This window comes from Gossypium hirsutum, chromosome A06 (genome assembly GCF_007990345.1).
Source record: "Gossypium hirsutum isolate 1008001.06 chromosome A06, Gossypium_hirsutum_v2.1, whole genome shotgun sequence".
NCBI lineage: Eukaryota > Viridiplantae > Streptophyta > Magnoliopsida > Malvales > Malvaceae > Gossypium > Gossypium hirsutum.
In genome coordinates, this window is record NC_053429.1 from 117,850,017 (window position 1) to 117,871,416 (window position 21,400).

A 21,400-nucleotide genomic window follows, 5' to 3' on the forward strand; every position below is an offset into this window, starting at 1 on the left:
ATGTCTCGAATTACAAACCTATCAATTGAATTATCTAATTAATCTTACAATTATTTGTCCAATTAATCTTACAATAAAAAAACTTCAATTGAATTGGAATTTGTTCAAATCTAAGCCCTACATGTCTTGAATTACCAACATAATTAATTGAATTGTTGAATTAATCATACAATCATAAATTTATATTTGAATAAGAATTTATTTGAATATAAACTTTTAAGTTTGTATACAAATATCTTGAATTACAAATATAATTGATTGAAAATTTCAATTTATTTAATTTTTTAAGAATATTAATAATGGAGTTAGAAATAAAAGAAAGAAAGAGAGCTTTTAACGGAGAGAAGAAATTCAAAATAATTCACATAGTAAAACACTCATCAAAATAGACGTTATTAGGTTAAGAAGCAAGGGCATAGGCATGGGCAGGCAGTGATCTTTGCTCTCAAATGACAAATTTGTCCTTTAGTCATTATGACATTGTAAGTTAATATAATGATAAAATTGTAATTTAATATAATAATAAAATTATACTTTTAATCCCTCTAAGAATTTACTATTATTTTTTTACTCCTAAAACAAATTTTCAATTTTACCCTACTAAAAATGTCCCACTCACGTTCTTTTCAAAAAAACTTCATAAAAGTGCTTAAAAAGTGTTTAAAAAGTGTTCGAGTAAAGTAATTGTGCTTACATAACATCATTAATGATCGATAAAACTCCATCTTTCCCACATTTAATCCGACAAATTAAAGCATTTATGTATGGTTCACAATAGCTGTCACCATATAATAGGCTATAAATTTGAACAAGGAGGCATGTGAAAGCTATAAAGAACGTCACCCTAGTGTTTCAATTGTTGAATTGGTCCCCTTTCTGGGTTCTCTCTTAACTCGCCGGTATAGTTGATTTGTTGAAAAGAAAAACTGGTTTTCGCCATTGTTGGGGTGTCTTTTCCGAGGGCAAACTCTCTCTACTTTTATATTATTCTGAAGCCTACCCAAAAAGTGCAATGGTAAAAGTCATGTGGATAGCTGTGCAAATCAAATAAAAGTCTGCATCAAATCTACCGCTTTGATCTTTGATTTAGGTTAAAATGTCCTACAAGTTTCTATATTTAAAAAAAAAACATTGTTATTTTTTTTAAAATTCAAATTAATTACAAAGTTATTTTTTATTACATTGTTACCAAGTGAATTTTTTTTATTTAAAAAATGTCATAGTAAAAAATTTAATGAAAAAAATTAACAATATTAACAATTGAACTTGAATTTTGAAATCTGAAAACTCAAGAGACTAAATTTCATAAAATAAAAGTATTGAGACTAAATTTTAAAATTTTAAAAAGTGCAAAAATTTAAAGCATATTTTAACCTTTCATCCATTATATATTGTTAGTTCCATGAAAGGTTGTTTGACTATGTTATTATAAAGGTTTAAATATGTTAAAAGTCTACATACACTTTTAAAATTTAGTCTTTTTATACTTTAATTTTGAAACATTAAGTTTGTATATATTTTTATTTAAAAACCATTCTACTTTTTCTTTAGAGTTCTCAACTTTTAGTTGTTGTTAATAGATAAGTTTGTATGAGACTTACTCTATTAATTCTAAATTTGTTTCTACTATACTACTTTGTTTTTAATTAGTAATAATAAGTATAAAATGTTTTGGCATCAATTAGACTAAATTGTCAAAAAAGAAATATAAATGATAATAGTGAATAGATGTGTACTATTGACAGATTGAAGTTTCGATATGGTTGAATGATGTATTCATGATGAAAACTCACTGTGAATTTATGTGAATTGTTATCAGAAATACGAAAAGTGAGTATATAAGTATAGAGATTAAAAATAGAATGAAAATTAAATTGAGGCTTGTGTGAAAATAATGGATGATTATGATACAAATGACATGTCATTAGGGTCTAAAAAGCAATAGGTATTCTGTACCGGTGTCTAAAAAGTATTAGGTACCTCGTACTGGTGTTGGATGCTGATGACGTCACAAACTAACTAAAATACAACAAAGGCAAGCGCACCTTCGAATGGTAGTATAGCTACAGTGAGTCAGGAATATCGTATCCATGAGGACTAAAAGTACTAGTAATTATTATCTAAAGCCTATAAATTGAAGGGTTTTTTTTAATCTAAAAGTAAACTAAACTAATTACTAAGCGACAGAGAGTGAATTGGGAAAATAATCGAAGAAAACTTATGAGAGAGACAATACCCAGGAAAGAATCCACCTAGACTTCACTTATTATTCTAAATCTGAATTAAACAATTTATTCATTTGACTTGATCTGTAGAAATCCCTAAATTATATCAATATATTTTTTGAGAGTGAAAATAACTAACTCTAGTTTGATTAATTAAAAATTTCCTTCTAATTAAAACCCCTATCGTCGCATTAACTCGATCTATGGATTCCTCTATTAGATTTGACTCTAATCCGGTAGATTTATGTCGTCCTATTTCTAGGATTGCATGCAACTCCACTCAATTATGCCAGATCTACTCTTAAACAGGGACGTTTGCTCCACTGAATAAGCACATCAATCATGAATTAATATCCTGAAAACATTAAACATAAAGGTAAGTAAACATAATTGAGATCAAGAACAAATATTTATCATGTAATTCAAAAAAATCAAATAATAAGATCTGTCATAGGTTTCATCTTCCCTAGGTATTTAGGGAATTTAGCTCATACTTGGAAAGGAAAACATCTCAAAAATAAGAAAACAACAAAACATAAAGAAACCCAAAAACTTCTAAAGAAATTGAATGGAGATCTTCAGTCTTAAAGGAGATCCTGCTTCTGAGTTGAGTCTATTGGCGTTCTTCTAGTAATTTCTGTGTTCTACTCCGCGTCTCCCTTTAGGTCCTCTTTTAGTGTGTATTTATAGACTTTAGAATGCTTAGAAGCTCTAAAAATTGGATTTTTCCGCGTAACAGGGAAGCAGGGTGCAAAATCGACAGGGACTGGTACATGGGCGTGTGGTCAGCCCGTGTGGCTCACATGGGTGTGTGGTCAACCCGTGTGGATCCTGGAAATAGCTCTTTTTGCCCGATTTTGGCTCGTTTTTTGCTCCTTTCGCTCCTCTATGCTCACCTAAGTATAGAAACATGAATTTAAAAGATTAGGAGCATCAAATTCACTAATTCATGTAATAAATCATCCAAAAATGCATCAAGAATGGGATTAAAAACATGTTACTTTTATGTCTTATCAAATATCTCCACACTTATGCATTTGCTTGTCCTCAAGCAAAATCCTCAATTCACAATTAAAATTAATCTTTCTCAACTTGTAATTCTCATCAATAATGTTTTGTCATAATTCACAAATAATCACACATTGATAATTCAACTAAAAGAGCCCTAAAGATTCAAACAATCCAAGTCACACATTTTTTTAAGACATGAAAACATAGGTATATCCCTTTATCTAAGTAATTACCTTTAATTCAAAATCAACAAGATTTTACATCCTCACTAAAGATTTACTCAATTCACTCAAAGTGTTTAAGGCTAAAAAATTAAGCACTCAAAACTCAATTATGAAAAGTCATTACCATAGGCTTGCATTAAAATCAAATCTCCACCACTATAAAATGATATGATACACAAATCAAAAGGTCTTTAAAGGGTTGCAACTGGGTTTGGGTTAAAGGTGTAGATAAAGGCTGAAAAAGAAGGTTAGAATCGAGATCAAATTGATAAATTACCTAACCAGAAAAATAAACTAATACTGAATAATTACATCAATCGAAATTATTAAAGAATAACACGAGCTTCTTCTTAGAATATGAAATTAACTACTTAAGCTCAAAAACATAGAACTAGTAATAATCAACATAAATGTACTTTTTTCACTTTATTTTTTCATTTTTTTTGAGAACAATAGATAATAAGAGAAAATTTAACAACTAAAACAAAAACACATAGTTAAGCAACTAACCAAATCAAATCTCGACAAAAAGAGAGTTAATAAAACAGGAAACAATTCTCAATGAATCAAAAATGAGTTATGGGTTAATATTAATGGGTAAATAAAGAAACGGTTTGTTAGGCTTAAACGGGGTTCACTAAGGGTTAATTATGAAGGTAGGCTTATGGGATAAGTGTGTTAAAACCTAGGTGCCTTTATCATCTCAGTATATAAAATCAAAGGTGTGGTCTCGACATGTATAATCGAAGCAAGTTCCGGAATAACCAATCAGTATTGACACGCTCATAACCAATAATAGAATGAGCAAGAAAAGTGCATGCTCTAAAGGCTCAAAACCTCACAAAAATTATGGTTTTTTATGTTAATCTTGCAAATCTCAAACTTCAAGATAATACTTCAATTTAAGGAAACAACCTAAAATTTTTAATTCTGAAAATAGACTTATTATGTTTGATTCTCTGGTGTCTTAAAGTTTAAACAATCAATACACAATTACCTATGAATTTAATCTAAAACACATCAATGATAATCATAAATAAAAAAGAATTCATTCTAATAGTAATGTGAGAAAATTACTTAAACATAAGACATAATTCAGGGGTTTTCTAATAATTCTATAGATAACCTCCCCACACTTAAGATGTACATTGTCTTCAATGTACCATAGTATAAACAGTATATCATAAGAGAGGGAGAAAACTGAAACTGCCCTGAATATTGGATGAAATCTTCAGAATAGTGAAAAGAGGAATTGTCGTCAAATCTAAATGTAACTCATGATTCCGAGCAAATTAACGAGAAAATAAACACAAATAATAAAGAATATTAAGGGGTTATAACTCGATTAGAAACAACCATAAATATTTCAAAAGATAATAATGAAAATAAGTTGAAGAAAATAAAAAAATAAAACAACTAAAATAAAATTAAAAAGAAAGATAACAAATAATAAAATTAAAAATAAAATTAAAAATAAAATAATAATAAACTCAATAATATCAATAAACTTAAAGGTAACAATAGCACAAAAAAATACAAAAAATAAAAATAAAAATAAAAATAAAAATAATAAAAATATATAAAAAATAAAAAATAAAAAATAAAAAATAAAAAATATAAGTATAAGAATAATTAATTAATTAATTAATTAGTAAAATAAAAATAATAATATAACAATTAATAATAAAATAAAATAAAATAAAATTGGGGTGATTAACCCAGTTTTCACATGGCCATGGGCATGTCCGTGTGTCCAAGCTGTGTGGGTCACACGGCCATGTGCCAGACCATATGTGTTTTCCTTCGCTTCTCCCACACTCATGTGAGATCCTACATGCTCATGTGGCCAGGCCGTGTGGGTCACACGGCCGTGTGCCTTACTCGTGTAACTCTCTGACTTTAAAAAAATTAGCTCCAAGTTTCACACAGCCTAGGACATGCCCGTGTGGGTCACATGGCCATGTCGCTAGGCCGTGTATGTTTTCCTTCGCTTCTTCTATGCCCATGTGAGATCCCACGCGCTCGTGTGTTCAGGCCGTGTGCTCTACACACCCATGTGTCCAGGCCGTGTGGGTAAAAAAAATACTTTTTTTTTTAGATTTTGAAAATTAATTAATTTTTAAAAAAATATATATCATGAAATAACGTTAAGAAATTTGGCAGTGTTAGCACTTGGGTTGCCTCTCGAGAAGTACTTATTTAAAGTCTAAGCTCGACTTACCTTGTATTTATATGGTTACGGTGGTTTACGGAGTCGAAACTCCTCTTTCTCACTGTCAATTCTATTAGCAACATAATGTTTTAGCCGAGTAATATTTACCTTAAAAGTGCCAAATTTAGAATGATTTACCTCGAATGTACCATATGGAAAAATTTTCAGTACCGTAAAAGGAGTTGCTTCGTTTGCATTAGACTCTGAAGTGGCAATTTGGGGGTCCGTTTTATCCAACAATACCTGATCGCCAACCTTAACTTGGTTCGTCCCATCCTTAAGCTCGTCATGGAGTCGCTTTGGTTCATCATGTATTCTAGGTTTCTCCTTGACGTGTGACCGCCATTCATCTAGTTCATCGATTTGTAATTTTCTTTCTTCATGATTTGTTTTATTTTTGTCATGTAAACTGGACTGCGGCTCTGTCACGTTTTTTTGAGGTGTTGCCTACAAAAAATCTTAAGCCATAATGTTATTAACATTAACAGAATTCGTAATATCATTTCGATCACTAGATATCCTAACAGAATCATGAGCTTGGAGTTTAATCGTGTTATCACCTACACGGAGTATTAACTCATATGTACCAACATCTATGATAGTTCTAGCAGTTGCTAAAAAGGGCCGTCCTAAAATCAACGGTACGTCACTATCCTCATCCATGTCTAGAACAACAAAATCAACTGGGAAAATAAATTTATCAATTTTGACGAGTACGTCTTCAATAATACCCCTAGGAAATCTAATTGTTTTATCTACCAGTTGAATGCTCATCCTAGTTTGTTTGGATTTCCCAAGACCTAGTTGCTTAAACATTTTGTAGGGCATGACATTAATACTAGCCCTTAAATCGGCCAAAGCATTATTAACACTTAAACTACCAATTAAACAAGGAATAGTAAAACTCTCTAGATCTTTCAATTTGTTGGGTAGTTTATTCTGCAAAGTGGCTAAGCATACTACATTTAGCTCCACGTGCGACGAATCATCTAACTTCCAGTTATTTTCTAAAAGCTCCTTAAAAAATTTAACGGAATTTGGCATCTGCGAAAGAGCTTCAATACGGTAAGTTAATAAGTATTTTTTTCAACAGTTTAAGGAATTTACTGAATTGTTCGTTTGTGTGGTCTTTCCTTGTCGCATTTGGATATGGCACACGAGGTTTATATTCCTTACTGACCAAATCTTGCTTATCAACCTTACCATTGCTTACGATAGTTTCTTGCCTCAATTCAGATTCAGATTCAGTTAACCCTTCTTCATCTCAAACAGTGATCGCATGAAGCTGCTTTCTTGGGTTAGTTTCAGTGTTGTTTGGTGAGCTACCTTGTGGTCGTTCTGAAATCATCTTTGCCAATTGACTGATTTGATTCTTAAGCCCTTGAATCGACGCTTTTTGATTTTTGAGTGCTGTTTCAGTGTTTTAGAAACGAGTTTCTGACATCGAAATAAACTTTGTCAACATCTCCTCAAGGTTCGACTTCTTCTCCTATTGGTAAGGTGGTTGAAAGCCTGGAGGGGTTTGTGGTATTTGATTTCCTTGACCACCCCAAGAGAAGTTAGGATAATATATCAACTTCTCCTCAACATTCTCTACAATATTTCCCATCATTTTCTCTTATTTCCCTTGACTAATATATCGAGAACATAGAACCTTATATAAGAAAAATCTACCTTAACATCATTTTCATGCTTTTGATATTACTTTACATGAGAAATTCTACTTAAAATATATTGAAGTCTTAAAGTTCTTACCTTGTCATATTGATTTTAATCTTTAACTTGATTTTTCTCTCTCCTCTAGCTTCTATTGCTTGAATCCAACTTGATATTCTAACTCCTCTTAGTCTCCTTAACAATTTTCTCTCTTGGTAGCTATGGAAATTCTTTTGATTTCTAGGTAAAAATGGTGAATTTTTGGTGGAAGGACTAAATTGTAAAGAAAGCAAAACTTTCTTTCTTCTCTTCTCTTCTAACATGAAATGCATGGAAAAATGATGGATAGTGTGTGTGTATGTGTTTTTCCACACATGCATATATATATTAAATAAACTAATAAAATAATCATAAATATCTTATTAAAATATTAATAAAATAATATTTATTTAATTAATTAATTTAAAATATCATCAACATAACCATTACATTCTAGAATTCTCTCTCTTACTAATTGACCATTTTGTCCTTCGCAATCTTTTAAAATTCCATTACTGAGCTATCACTTAATTTGGGAAAATTACGATTTAGTTCCTCATAATTCTTCACCTATTTGATTTGGTCCTAATTCATCCATTTTCCTTAGTTTCTAGATTATTCCACCCCTAAACTTTTTTCACTATTGGTCCTTCAACTTTTTCATATTTACACTTTAACCCCGCAAATTTTGAGTATTTACTCTTGGGCAACAAAAATTTTTTCACTTTTACAATTTAATCCTTTCTTGAATTAATAAAGTAATATATCATAATATATCATAATATACTTCCCAATATTCACATAATAAAATTTCCTTTTTTGTCACTTTATTTCCTTACTTAACTATATCAAGGATAATATCTTACTTTCTTACTGTAGTAATTTTCAGGGTATTACAATTGTAGTAGTGCGGATATGTCTAAAGCTTAAAGAAACTATATAAATAACAAAACACATTTATACAAAGTATCATAAAGGAGACGTTAGTGTTTGACGGAATAGTGGATGTAGTTAAAGATTGCATGAGGAAAAACCTAGGGAATTTGTTTAGCCAAGAACCTTATAGCTAGAGAGCTATTTGGGAAACATATGGAGGGCATAGGAATGCAAAACATGACTCATCTACTTTACTAGACTCTTGGATTTGGTGCCCTATGTGAACTTTGTATATTTTCCTCACATGGTTTTTGCATACAAAGCAAAATGGAAGAAAATGTTGTTCTTGGTTGTGTAAATGTTTAACTAATACTAAGCGGTATTATGTTGTCGAATCATAATACGAAAAGATAGTTTGTATTAGTAAATAAACCTAAACATGTCCTTAGTCTAATCGGAAATGAGCAAACCGATTAGAAGACTAATATTTCTTCTATCAAATCCAATTGAGGAGATGCTTGATCTCGACCATCAGAGTGGATGACTCCCAGAAGATAGAGACATAAATGTAACCGACTGGACTGACAATACATCAAACAAGACCCAAGCAAAATAGATCCTGAATTTGTTTATGGATTTATTCACTTGTGATGTTCATCATGTGGCATACCTAAATCCTGAATGGATGGAAGACTATGTATGCGTGACTCTTACACTTTGATGTAAGTAAAAGCCTGAGTTCAAATAGATAAGGAATCGAAAACTAATGCGTTAGGTGTACGACTTCTGCAGTATGTAGCATCATTCACATTAGTGGAATTCATAGCCCAAAATATGGGTAAATGATATCCTCTCATTAGAACTACATGGTTGATGAAAAGTAAACGTGGCCACAAGTCGTTCGTCTTTTTTATGGATGTTTTTATCACCATTTGATAGTGATTGACTTTTCATGAAGGAAGATATAATGGTAACACACTTATGATAAGGTCATTCGATGAGCATTTAGTAGTTGCTTTCGTAATGGTATGTCGTTTGAGAGAACTCAGTCATGACACTATAATGGAATGACTTTGTGACTAAATGAGTTTATAGTTAATATGCGAAAAGATAGAACTTAATTATAAATCATTTGAGCCTTAACTACATATGTCCAATCAGTCCCTCTACTAGCTTGTTGAAACTAGAAACGAATTGCGTGTTTAAATAGAAATGAATGAAATGAATAGAAATGAGAAACATTCAGGAATAATTACGGTTTTCTGTGAAATGGAGAAATGGAATCATTTGGAAATGAACGCAGGTTTCTAAAAATAGAAATGGAAATGAAAATAAAAATGGAAATGATCCATTTGCAATCCTATATGGGTTACTTAAAAATGATCAAAAGAATGAGTTTATGTTTTTGGACTGTTTTGAAGCACGAAAATGAAAGTAAACCATTTGGTCATAGTGAACATGTTGAGTTGTGAAATATTGAATATATTTTCTTAAATTTTTACTAGGAGCAAAATTGTCAAAATTTTATTAGGGGTAAAATTGTCAAAATTTTACTAGGGGTAAAATAGGGATGAGAAAATTGTTTTATATATAAATATTAAAGTTTTTTTTGTAAAATAGAAAAACTAAATCGAGTTTGATCACATTACAGAGCACTAGGCCAAAAAGGCCTAGGAAGTACTCATAATTTGACCCGATGTGAGAGAGGCCCAAAAAGTCTATCACGTAACAAGGTGGGATAATAAAAACCTAGTATTATTAACTAGGGTTGTTTCCCCCTACATCTTAGTTGAATTAGGATATCGTTTTTCTAGTAGAAATAAATTTCTACAACTTTATAAGGGTTCTACCTTCTCTTTCTATAAATAGATGGCACCAATAAAGTTATTCACAGATTTTTGAGAGATTGTTATTCTGCCAAAAAATAGAGAGAATTTATTCTCAACTATTACATATATTTTTTTGGAATAAAAATTCTACCAGTTTTTATTAAGAAGAGAGAATTTTCATTTTCACCCCGAAAAGAGAGAATTGTTTCTAGTTTTGTGTTTCGATTCAATTGGTTTGAACCCATACTTGAAGTAGTTCATGGTACGAGAATTGAGGAGAAGATCGTTTGGTTGAAAACCGAGAACAATGAATATCCACTAAGTCGAAAACACAAATACAAATTCAGTTAAGGTTTATTACTATAAATATCATAAACCGGATAGATTTTCAAAATTTTAATTTTTTGCTGTGCAAGAAAAATGTTTTTAAACCGAGATTTTTCCAACATGTTCAAGTGTATTAAACTGTATATTACACTAGAATTGACGCCTCTAGTGGAAGATTTAGATAGACGAGACCGAGAGAAGATTTCTAGTTAGGAGTAGCAAACAATATAATCATCATAGATTTATTAACTCAGTTAATAATCCATGACTCATTCAACCATCATTTTAATCAATTTGCATTGTTTCTAGTAAAAAGGAAGAAAGTCAGTTTGGTATTTTTATTTGTTAATTTAGATATAGCTCAAATCTTATTTTATTTGAACTTGCACTAATAATTTCTGACTCGATTAGATTAGTAATTTCTTAACTTGTAAAACTTCATAAACACAATTACCAATTTGGAAATCCCTTGGGTTCGATCCTTGAAATACTCGAAGTGTTCCATTGTAACGCTTTTAAATATTACAATTGACCTGTCATAGTAAAGTCACTTTTAAATCATTAAATAGTATTGATTCTCAGTCTAGGTGCACATACACTGGGGCACGGTCAATTCTCTAGGAGATGCTTGCACCTGTCATAGTAAAGTCACTTTTAAATCATTAAATAGTATTGATTTTCAGTCTAGGTGCACACACACTGGGGCACGGTCAATTCTCTAGGAGATGCTTGCATCACCTCATCGACTAGGCTAACTTCACCCAAAGCCATTTGAAATCAAACGAAAGATTGGTACCTATTATGAATGCTTCATAAAGGATTTGCCTAAAATTGTGCTCAAATCTTCTAGATACAAGACATTTGTCCATTGGAGGCATTGTGTACAATGCTACATGTTCCAGCGTTATTGCCACTTCGCCACATAGGAGATGAAACACATGGTCTCCAATCTCTATTGTTCAATCAAACCGTATAAGAATAAAGGAAGGTAAGTAACTCTCCTAATTTGGTTTGTGTGATAGATTAAGGAATGATTCTTTAGTCAGGTGGACCTATATTCATGTTACCACGAAGTCCAACTATAAGAAAATACTCTATTGTTGTTGCATTCTTGGCTATATGTCCTCATTTGCATCTTAATAAGTGGGCAGCCATTTCAGTGCAATTAGAGATAATAATTTGGAGGTACCTAGCTATGTAAGGTTTAAGGTAAATGTGGAAGATTTGTTTTGGTTTTCAATGAATAACTAAAAAAATTGATTGCCTATTTATAGGCTTCTAAAATCAAGGTTGCTACGATTTTTATGTGAAACTTGACAGTCACATGTGTCAACTTTAATTTAAATTTTAGCTAGAATTTAATCAATTATATAATCTTTTAAAAAAAATTGTTCACAACTCAAACCAACATATGTGAGTTTAAGATTAAATGTTATCTATAATTATTTCAAAATTAAATTAATTTGTTATTCATTTACTTCCCAAATATTTTACCAAAAACTCAACACATATGAATGTAAAGATATAATAATCATATCATAATAATTACCATGATTATAGGGTGCACAAAAAAATTAAAATGATTGACATGCACCATAAACTCACACACATGAATATCAAAATACCCTCTAAAAAATATATTCTAATAAATAACTTTCTCATAAACACAATTTACTAAATAATAAAATCTATGATATAAAAGTCAGAAAAACCTCCATGAAATGGTCCAGTACTCGCGAAAAAAATGGTCCAGTACTGCTCTATAGAAAAGCTTGAAAAGGGGGTTGAAGTGTTTGTCTCGTATCGTAGCTGTTTAATCGTAGCTGTTTAATTTTGACATATAAGAATGGCACATGTGCTGTTTTTTTTTTTATCATTTTCTATTAACCTTCTTAGTTTAGAATATCTATTCGTCACTGATTCAAAAAACCACTAAAGCGTCACCCAGTTTCAGTATTTGAGTTTACTCGTATTTTCTATGAAAAGAATTCCAATTAAAATTGTATAAATTTGCTCAATATTTTAACTTTTAATGACAAAAGTGTCATTCTCAAGCCTATCACTATACTCATAAATAAGGTACATTTGCTGAATCACTCATAAATAATTTGATTTATGTTAGTTTAACAGGTTAACAAAATGAATATGTATAAAATTTTTAGATTTGTTTATTAAATGATCTATTATAAATTCAAATTTGAATTCGAATTGAAGTAAGCTTTGAAAATTTGGAGCAAATAAAAGAATTTTATTTATAACTAATGAGTTGCAAACTTCGCAAGTTTTTTTTAATGTAAAGAAATCTTTTGATTCTTCTCTTCTACGAAGTTTTGATCCAAGAATTTATAGACTTGATCTTTGATAAATGTGTGCCGCTTCAAGGGTCATTGAAATTTGATCTTAAACACGGGTTTAAAGAGATGCATGTTTTAGAATTTGATTTGGTTTGGGTTCAGAGATTTTCTAGACTTGATTTTGAATAAGTGAAACCTGCTTACAATGTTTGATCTTGAAAATGAGTGGGAAAAGAGTTTGAATCCAAAGGTTTTTGAGATTTGATCTTAGATTCTTGAGTCTACTTCAAGACTTTTCTAAACTTGATCATGATGAATGAGTTTTATCTCATTTGTATTGATGTAATAGTATTGGTATAACCTTGATCCAAGAGTCTTCTGAGACATGGTATTGGGATGATTCTTCTTTAATGGCCATTTGAACTTGACCTTGCAAATAGATTTAACATTCTTTCTATCAATAGAATATGATCGAAGTGCATCTTTCTTTAAAACTTATGTGATATTCTTTAGAATAAATAAATGCTACACAAATTTGAATTTTTTAAAGAACATAAATTTAATACAAACAATCTCAAACAAATAGAAAGAGAGATTCATTGGTTAAATCGATTTATAAGCCTAGCAATAACATTTAAAGGTGTTCATGAGTTGGGTTGAATCAAGCTTAAGCATGATATTAACATATTTTTATATTCCTTAAGCACGGCTTGACCTGAAATATGGGCTTAAAATTTTACTCAAGCCTACTCATATTTGTAAATGGTTAACCTAAATTCAATTAAAGCCCACCCATATTAAAAAAAATATTTATATTGTTTTTAATTTAATAATTAATAATTTAAATAATTTTCATGTATTAAAATTTTATAAATAGGCAATACAACTTTTTTTTAGTATGTTTAATATTATAGTAATATTTAAGCTAAAAGGTCTTTAAAGACCCTAAAATTTTTCAAAAAAACCAATTAAATTCTTATATTTTTTGGCAGTCAATTGAGTCCCTTTACTCAATTGAGAAAAAAAAGAGGAAGAAATAAGCTTAATTAATTTTAATTTTAAAAAATTTTAGGGGGTTTAAAGACCCTCAAACTTATTATTTATTACTATAGATTTGATTTTTGTGTTAGAAATTACTTAATATAAAAAAATAACATAGTATAATATAATATAAACTTAGTAAATGAGCTAAGCTCTATCCTTAAGTGCTTAAACTTGAGCCCAATTCACATTTTAAATTGACCGATTTTTTTTTTCTAAACTCATTTTTTAAACTTAATATTTTTTATCTAAGCTTCCCAAATTTTGATCAGCCTTTTAAGTTTGAACAAAATAACCAAACCCATGAATTAGTCTAATAATATTTTCAGGACATTTGATTCATAAAATATAAGACTTTTCCTAATAATATTGTGAAAATGTGAAATTACATAGCATATAATCTAATATGTTTTGATCAAACTAGAATGTAAGATTTTACTTGCTAATGAAATAAAATATACCCTAAAATTCTTTTTTTATTAAATTATCCTCGTAAAATTTGCATTTTTTTGGACAAAGGAATTGAAACTTATTCTATTTTAGTTTACACATTAAATTAATTCCATCTTTTGAAAATATATAAACTAAAATTGTAGAAGATAAGCTAGGCCACTCTTTTCATAAAATGGAAAGAAAAAAAAATAATTATTAAAACATTTATCAGTTATGATCTAAGGAAAAATTTAAATAAAAAATGATAAAATTGTTATAAAAACAATAGTATTTCAAGCATAATATAATAGACTAAATGCTAATTTTTTTTAACTTATAGTTAATGAGTCAAATAAATAAATAATAAATATAGTTGAAATGTTACCAATTGACATTGACTCGGTTGACAGTGCAAAACAACATGTTCAAATGCATTTTATAATTCTATTTACAGGTGCAAAAAAATTAAGGTAAATTTATTTAAAATGTCGTATTATCAACAGAAAGAAAGATAAAAGCCAAGTAAAAGATGATGTTAACATCATCTTATATTACCAAATCTTTAAACTATTCAAGGTATAGGAATGTATTTTCAGATAACTTCAAATCGTGTAAACCAAACGCTACACAAATGTTTGTACAATTACGCTAACGGTAACCGCCAGTTACTTCGTGTAAGATAAAGGAGGTCTAAGCTATGTTAGCGAAATGTATGTTTAGATTTTAGATGGATCGGTTTCTGAACTTCAGATGGCTTGCTCGTCATCCCGTACCAGCTTTCAGCCTCTATGAGACACCTCTCTCCGTAAAAAAGTACAGAAAATAACATAATCTATGGTAAAACATAGGGAGAACCATATAGAAGCTAAGTTTTCTCATCCTACTCTACTCTGTTCTGCAAATAAATTGACTGCGACTTGTGAGGAAGAAGAGAATGGTCCATCTCATATGCTAAACTTTTCAATCTTATAATGTATTTGGGGCATCCTTGAAAAGTCATATTCCCTTAAATGTACATCCAAAAATATCAAAATTTACATCAGAAATGAGTCCTTTAAGAGAAATGAATTACATCAAATCTCCTCCATTATATCCAAACAGCTACTCTACCTATTGTAAAAGCAAAGGTTGCTTCATAGAAGTTATTTCGGACCCTATATTATTAGATGAACTTGCTGCACATCGGTTCAGAGATAAAAAGAGGCCTCCGGTTGCATTAGTTACAGTGTGGGGCATTGACAATAGTGGCTCATTCATCAATAAAAACTAAAGGAAAACTGAAACACTTCAAACTCAATTCCAGGAACAAATTCATGATGCAACATTTAATAGGAGGTTCTTAGAGCTTCAAAATCCATAGATAAGCTAATTTACGGTCCAAAAACCTCAACAAAATATAAAACAAGACCTTCACAAGTAAAACAAACTATATTAAGTTTGCCTTGCTATCTCTAGACATTGAAGCTTCTATGAAAGCAGTTTTTTTAATCGATACCTCTAAGCTTGAGCCCCAAGTTCAAGGAGCAGAGTGTGGTTAACTGCATTAGAAGCTGGCCCAACAAATTGAATAGGACCTGATATCAAAATACAACAATGAAAAAATTAAAGACAACTGGATTTAAAAAATACCGCATTCAATGATACAGAAAAAGAATGTGACATGTACAAAATTAGACACCAACCAGGACTAATGTAGCAGTTTTTAATGGCCCACTCCTCCCGCAAGGAAGCAAATTTCTTGAATGGTGCACCTGCATAATCATCACAACAAATCAATCATGGCGTCATGATCTAGAATAGCATTTAATACACAAAATTTGCAAAACAACAAATGTGCTGAATCATACCATCCAATTCTACCATTGCCTTCTTAATAACAGGCTTGAATTTACCTGCAAAACATTTTGAAGTTAATGAAGTATTAGAATTACTGACAAGAAATGTAAAGAAAGAAACGTGCATACGAGAAGGTGAAGATAATCTCATTACTATAACGTGGTTGAAGTTTTTGTTCTAAATTACATTTTACACATTCAAAGCAGCCATGCAGATGCCACTAAATACATGATGAGGAAGTCAAGTGCACTCAAAAAGTTTCTTCACCAGCATAAAATAACAAAGGAAATAAGAAATGGAAGTTCTATAAGACAAAGTGTGATAGGCTGAAGAGTTAACAATACCATGCCTCCTCTCCACATCCATCATTGATGTAAGGGCAGTCCCTCCAACAGTCCATTCTTCAACTGGGGCACACAGATTTCCTACCTGTGGACATTACAATATGAAAAAACAAAACAATTAGTGCATTAAATTTAAAAGGGCAATGGAATATCAATATAACCCAGAAGGAAAAGGATAGGAAGAAGACAGAAAAAGGGATCAAAACATACTGATGATATCAATCCGGTTTTTCCACTGTGGAGGAGAGCACCAGCACCATAGCCCAAAGCATAGCAGTATGACGCATCAAAGTTAGTAGGCAAACCACACCGACCTTCATATCTGCAAATTATAAACCAGATAAGGAAAGATGTCACCAACATGAAACAAGTAATTGATCCCACAAGAAATACGCTTTATTGGTCTAGTCACTCAGCACTAAGGCTTAAACCTACAAAAAAACCGACATTTCTTAACATGATTAGTACCCGAAGAAGTGTGACTGTCCTTTAAAATTGGCTTTATAAGAACCTTCCTGCTTCCTCTTTTCCAATTCGGTTTCAACCATTTGAATGAGCATTTTCTCTGTTTCTATTTTGGCGACCTAATATTATATATAACAGAAATAAAAATTGTGAATTTGGAAGCCACAAAAAACTTCAGCAACAAAGACAAGCAGAGGAACATCCTTACAAAGTAAATACCTGAACATTTCCATGGGGATCCCTTTCAAGCATCAATTGTTCTTGAATTGCTTGAGGTAAGAACTCAAAAAGCTTCAGAGATTGATCGGTAAGTTTCTTTTTCCATAGGCCATTTTCATCAACAACATCATGTGCCAGAATTTCATTAAGTTCAGCAATAAGCTGCTGGACCTGGAAGTACACAAAAGCATACATCTCAGTCAAGTAGTACACACGCAGATGTTTGTGAATAGCAAAGCAATAGATTTCCTAACTACAAAACCTTTATGAGAACAATCTATTCAATCTGACAAAAGAGACCAGCTGATGACCAACAGTACCTCAGGAATGAAGTCAATAAGACCTTCAGGAATGAGAATAACACCATAGTTATAACCAAGTTCAGCACGTTTGCAAATGACATCAACCATGTAGTCTGTTACATTTTTTAGGGTCAACTTCTTGGCAGCAACCTGCAAGAAGATGTAATCTGATTACCTTTGAATCTGTACAGAAAGCTTTTATGAAGTATCTACAGAGCCTGTTACTTCGATGTCGTGCAGATGTTGGATATATGCTGATATTTTTTCAAGTTTTCATATATTTTTGAAGAATTACCCTCATATCCATATCCAAATACGTATTGGATACATGTACTTAAGAAAAATGAAGAGTTGGAAAGCAACATAGCCCGCATAAACTTTTACCAACCATTTTATCTTCAAGTAATCATTAGAAAACCTAAAACTGAACACACAAATAAAGAGCATACTTGATAATATACAAAGAGAATGTCCTAAAATAATCAAAACATAGACCTTCTTCAAACTTATTGCTTACAAGTAACAAAAACTGTCAGATACATAAGAATGGTTCATAGAATATCTCTTCTCCAATAAGAGTTGTCTAGGATGAATGATCTATAAAATACCTCTTCTCCAATAATAGTAATGTTAGGATGAGTCTGCAAAGCACACTCCAAAGTAATGTGTGAAGCTGCACGTCCCATGAGCCGTACAACTACAGAGACAGGTGAATTGAACAGTGTTACCAACATAAATAACAACAGTAGAGCAAGGGGCAGAGAGGTCATTTCAATCCTAATCTAATTTGAAAGGTAAACAGACACATGTTTTAGTGGTATAAATGAACACTGATTAAAAAAGTAGTCAATCATTCATGAACATAGGTATGAACCCTTCCAAAAGGTTCATGAAATTTGAAAGCTTTAAGCACTCACAATGATAATATTTTCCAGTTGATCGTGCATCTATCATGACATTCCCAATCATTTCAGCATATATCTATAAGAAGATAAGCAAACATGAGTACATATCTAATGCAGTGGCATATACAACAAAAGGGTGTATAAGAAATACTTGCACAAATGTTAAAATAAAGACCTATAAAATGTGAACGCAGAAGCCTTACTTTGCAAGCAGTATCAAACCCAAAACTTGTAGGAACTTCTTTGCATTTCAAATCACCATCGATGGTTTTTGGGCATCCAATCACTCGAGTTTTCAGATTTTTACTCCTAATTGGCAAATTGAAGAAGCAAGTAAAGTAATATGGTATACATACTTTCCATCAGCAACAATATATATCAACAATACAAAATTTCTCTAACTGTACCTGAAGTTTTCAGCAAGAAGGCAAGCATTTGTGTTTGAGTCATCCCCACCAATAACAACAAGCCCATCCAGATCAAGCTTTGCTGCTGTTTCTTCAGCTTGCTTGAACTGAAAATCGTACCAACTTTATTCAGCAATTATTAGTTGATAAAAACTCAATAACTAGAATGATTTACAGATGTAACCTTACCTGCTCAGGAGTTTCAATCTTGTCTCTCCCACTACAGATCATATCAAAGCCACCCTGGTTAGAATAAATAAACACAATTGTTAGGATCTTTGCTTTGCGGGTCAGTGCATATGTTGTAACGTATAGACGCAAAGTTAAAATTAATAATAATATGCATGGTTAACAGACAACATAACCTTACTAATATGAAAATAACACAGCCTATAATGCAGGTGGCATGAAACACTGCCATGCTGCTCTTTCACATTGTTTAAATTGTTCTTACCAACAAGAGGAACATTAAGCAGAAGCTACTTTATCATATACTCGCACCAACTTCTCATATGATAATAATGTAGAAATTTCAAAATCGTCAAAATTCCCAAAAGCCATAGTTACTACCAAACACTATTAATATTTAAGCACGCGCTGCTAAAATTCAAAAAGGATCTTTAGGCTTCATTAGGTTACTATTTTCTTTTGCTTCCTGACACTAACATTTCTGTAAATACTAGCAAATAATACCTGATTTCTGTAAGGGTAAATATAATCTGCAGTCAATTCTACGTATTTTCCCTTCATGACCCCAGCAGGACCACCCCTAAAACCATACAAAGTGCTACCTGGAGCACGCTCCTGCAAGTAATCTATCATTCCAAAGGGAAAAAATTTTGTTTCCATTAGCACAAGTATCGTAATTCTGAAGTAACATGCAATGTTATTTAAACAATGTAATTGAGAAAAAAAAAAAGACTAACCGAAAATTCCGCAAATCACATTGTGACCTCCAGGTGCCTGCCCTCCAGACAAAACGACACCGATCTTTAGCTTCTGATCAGATCCGATACTGTCTATTCCGTTCGGCACCAGCATAGACGAGGGTTGCCCGAACAGATTCGGAAACAGCTTTGCTATCTCATCTGCCAAGAAACAAATCTGCCAGTTCAGTGAACTGAGCTAAATACTATTGTTTTACTTGCATGATTATCCAGATAAATTACAAAAAGAAAAAAAGAAACTAGATCGAAAATGAAAAAGAAGAATAACGAAGTGAAGAGAGAAGAACCAGGGTTGCCGGCGGCGGAACTAGCGGGACCATCGACAATTTTGAAGGGGCTTCTGAGAACAGAAGGTACAGGAAGAGCGTGGTCGATACGACTCGTTTGGACCTCGCTGTAAACGGAGGCGAGACGTCCTGCGAACGGAGTCGTTTCAACGGCGGCTACACCGCCGTTAGTTACAAAAGAGGGAGCCATCTCTTTTTTACTTAGGAAATTTTTTTTGGTGGTTATACCTAACTCAGTCCTATCAGTTGCGAGTCGACTAGTGAGTAGTGATTCAAGCGTGGCGTGAATCTATCAGATTTGTCCTGAGTCGCTTTTAAGTCAAAACGGGAAGGGTAGTAGTGTCCTTTCAGGTAATATATTTGGGCTCTTGGGAGACTCCGCCCCTGAAAAGGTATCTGTTTGCCCGTTGAAATCGGTGGTATTTTAGAAATTTACCAGCGAAACGACAATGAATCAAATAGTTTCAGGATCCAGTAACGGATGAAATTATAGCAGAAGAAAGGAGGCAGATGCACGATAAACATGAGTAATACGATGACCCATATGTTCATGCAACAAATAATTTAAGTAATATATAAAAAATTAAATATTGTGAAAATTTAATTAAACCGTCCTCAAATATTCGAATTTTCTGCCTGCATTCAAATATTTAAATCTATTATTTACGAATTTGATTATCCATTATTAAAATAAATAATGATTAATATATGCAATGTTACAAATCTATTGTGAATAGTAATTAAAATATCCAAAACAAATATGATATTTGCAAATATTGAATATCCGTTATCTATTATCATCTCTAATCAAAACACGTAAAATATTAAAATTTATGACAAAATTTTTTTATATAATATATTAATGGGGAGAGATTCACTCATATAGTGTAAAAATTAAATTAGTTTTACACACTTTCATAATTATTTATATGATCAATATTTTAACGATTTAATTGTTATATTTCATGCCTATTCATATAGACCATTGCATGTCAAATTTAATATATTTATTTTATGTAAAATAAATTCAATCGTTGAATATATATTAATATATAGAACATTTTAGATCGATATGATAAAGATATTGGGTCAAAACAAAAATTTACATGCATGATCAATATAATTATACTGATAAATTTAACGATTAGCTCATTAAAATGTTAATCATATAAATAATTATATGTAAAAATATATAAAATTATTTTAATTTTTAGACCCTGTATGTTAATTATAGTAAAAAGAATATTTAAAAATATACCATGAAGCCTCGAATAACCTTAGCTTTTTTGGTTAGGTGGGAAGTGGGAAAGCATATTCTCATATTCCTTTTTCAATTTTTTTTTCTGTTTTGTTTTGCTTCCAAGTTTCTCATATTTCATTATTAAAGTGCTTGCTTGTTCATAAATATTCATTGGAATCATCCTAAAATATCTACAAATATGAAAAGGAGTCCGGCCCAACAGATTGGGTCTTACCTGTAATTGTTGAGTTTGGTATTGGGTTAGGAGGGAGTGATCTAAAA

At 31.3% G+C, this 21,400-nt stretch overlaps 1 protein-coding gene across 1 annotated transcript; it reads right to left on the bottom strand.

Moving 5' to 3' along the window:
* Nucleotides 1-15,463: 15,463 nt before the first annotated feature.
* Nucleotides 15,464-20,419, bottom strand: LOC107963121 (pyrophosphate--fructose 6-phosphate 1-phosphotransferase subunit beta). The gene is made up of 16 exons (XM_016899706.2): nucleotides 19,879-20,419; nucleotides 19,571-19,732; nucleotides 19,338-19,459; nucleotides 18,834-18,887; nucleotides 18,645-18,751; nucleotides 18,441-18,546; nucleotides 18,250-18,313; nucleotides 17,941-18,029; nucleotides 17,351-17,482; nucleotides 17,031-17,201; nucleotides 16,815-16,930; nucleotides 16,557-16,668; nucleotides 16,347-16,431; nucleotides 16,014-16,058; nucleotides 15,849-15,917; nucleotides 15,464-15,740 (listed from the first exon to the last, which is right to left on the bottom strand). The coding sequence occupies exons 1-16, from the start codon at nucleotides 20,066-20,068 to the stop codon at nucleotides 15,664-15,666; spliced, it is 1,701 nt and encodes a 566-aa protein (XP_016755195.2). The 5' UTR covers nucleotides 20,069-20,419; the 3' UTR covers nucleotides 15,464-15,663.
* Between the last annotated feature and the right edge of the window lie 981 nt (nucleotides 20,420-21,400).

Bases quoted from the DNA above. Each gene is read 5' to 3' on its own strand.
- LOC107963121 (XM_016899706.2), bottom strand. From the start codon at position 20,068: ATGGCTCCCTCTTTTGTAACTAACGGCGGTGTAGCCGCCGTTGAAACG. The intron at 18,547-18,644 runs GTACAGTTAGAG...TTTGCCAATTAG, and splicing joins CTTCTTGCTGAAAACTTCAG to GAGTAAAAATCTGAAAACTC. The intron at 18,030-18,249 runs GTGAGTGCTTAA...CTGTCTCTGTAG, and splicing joins AACTGGAAAATATTATCATT to TTGTACGGCTCATGGGACGT.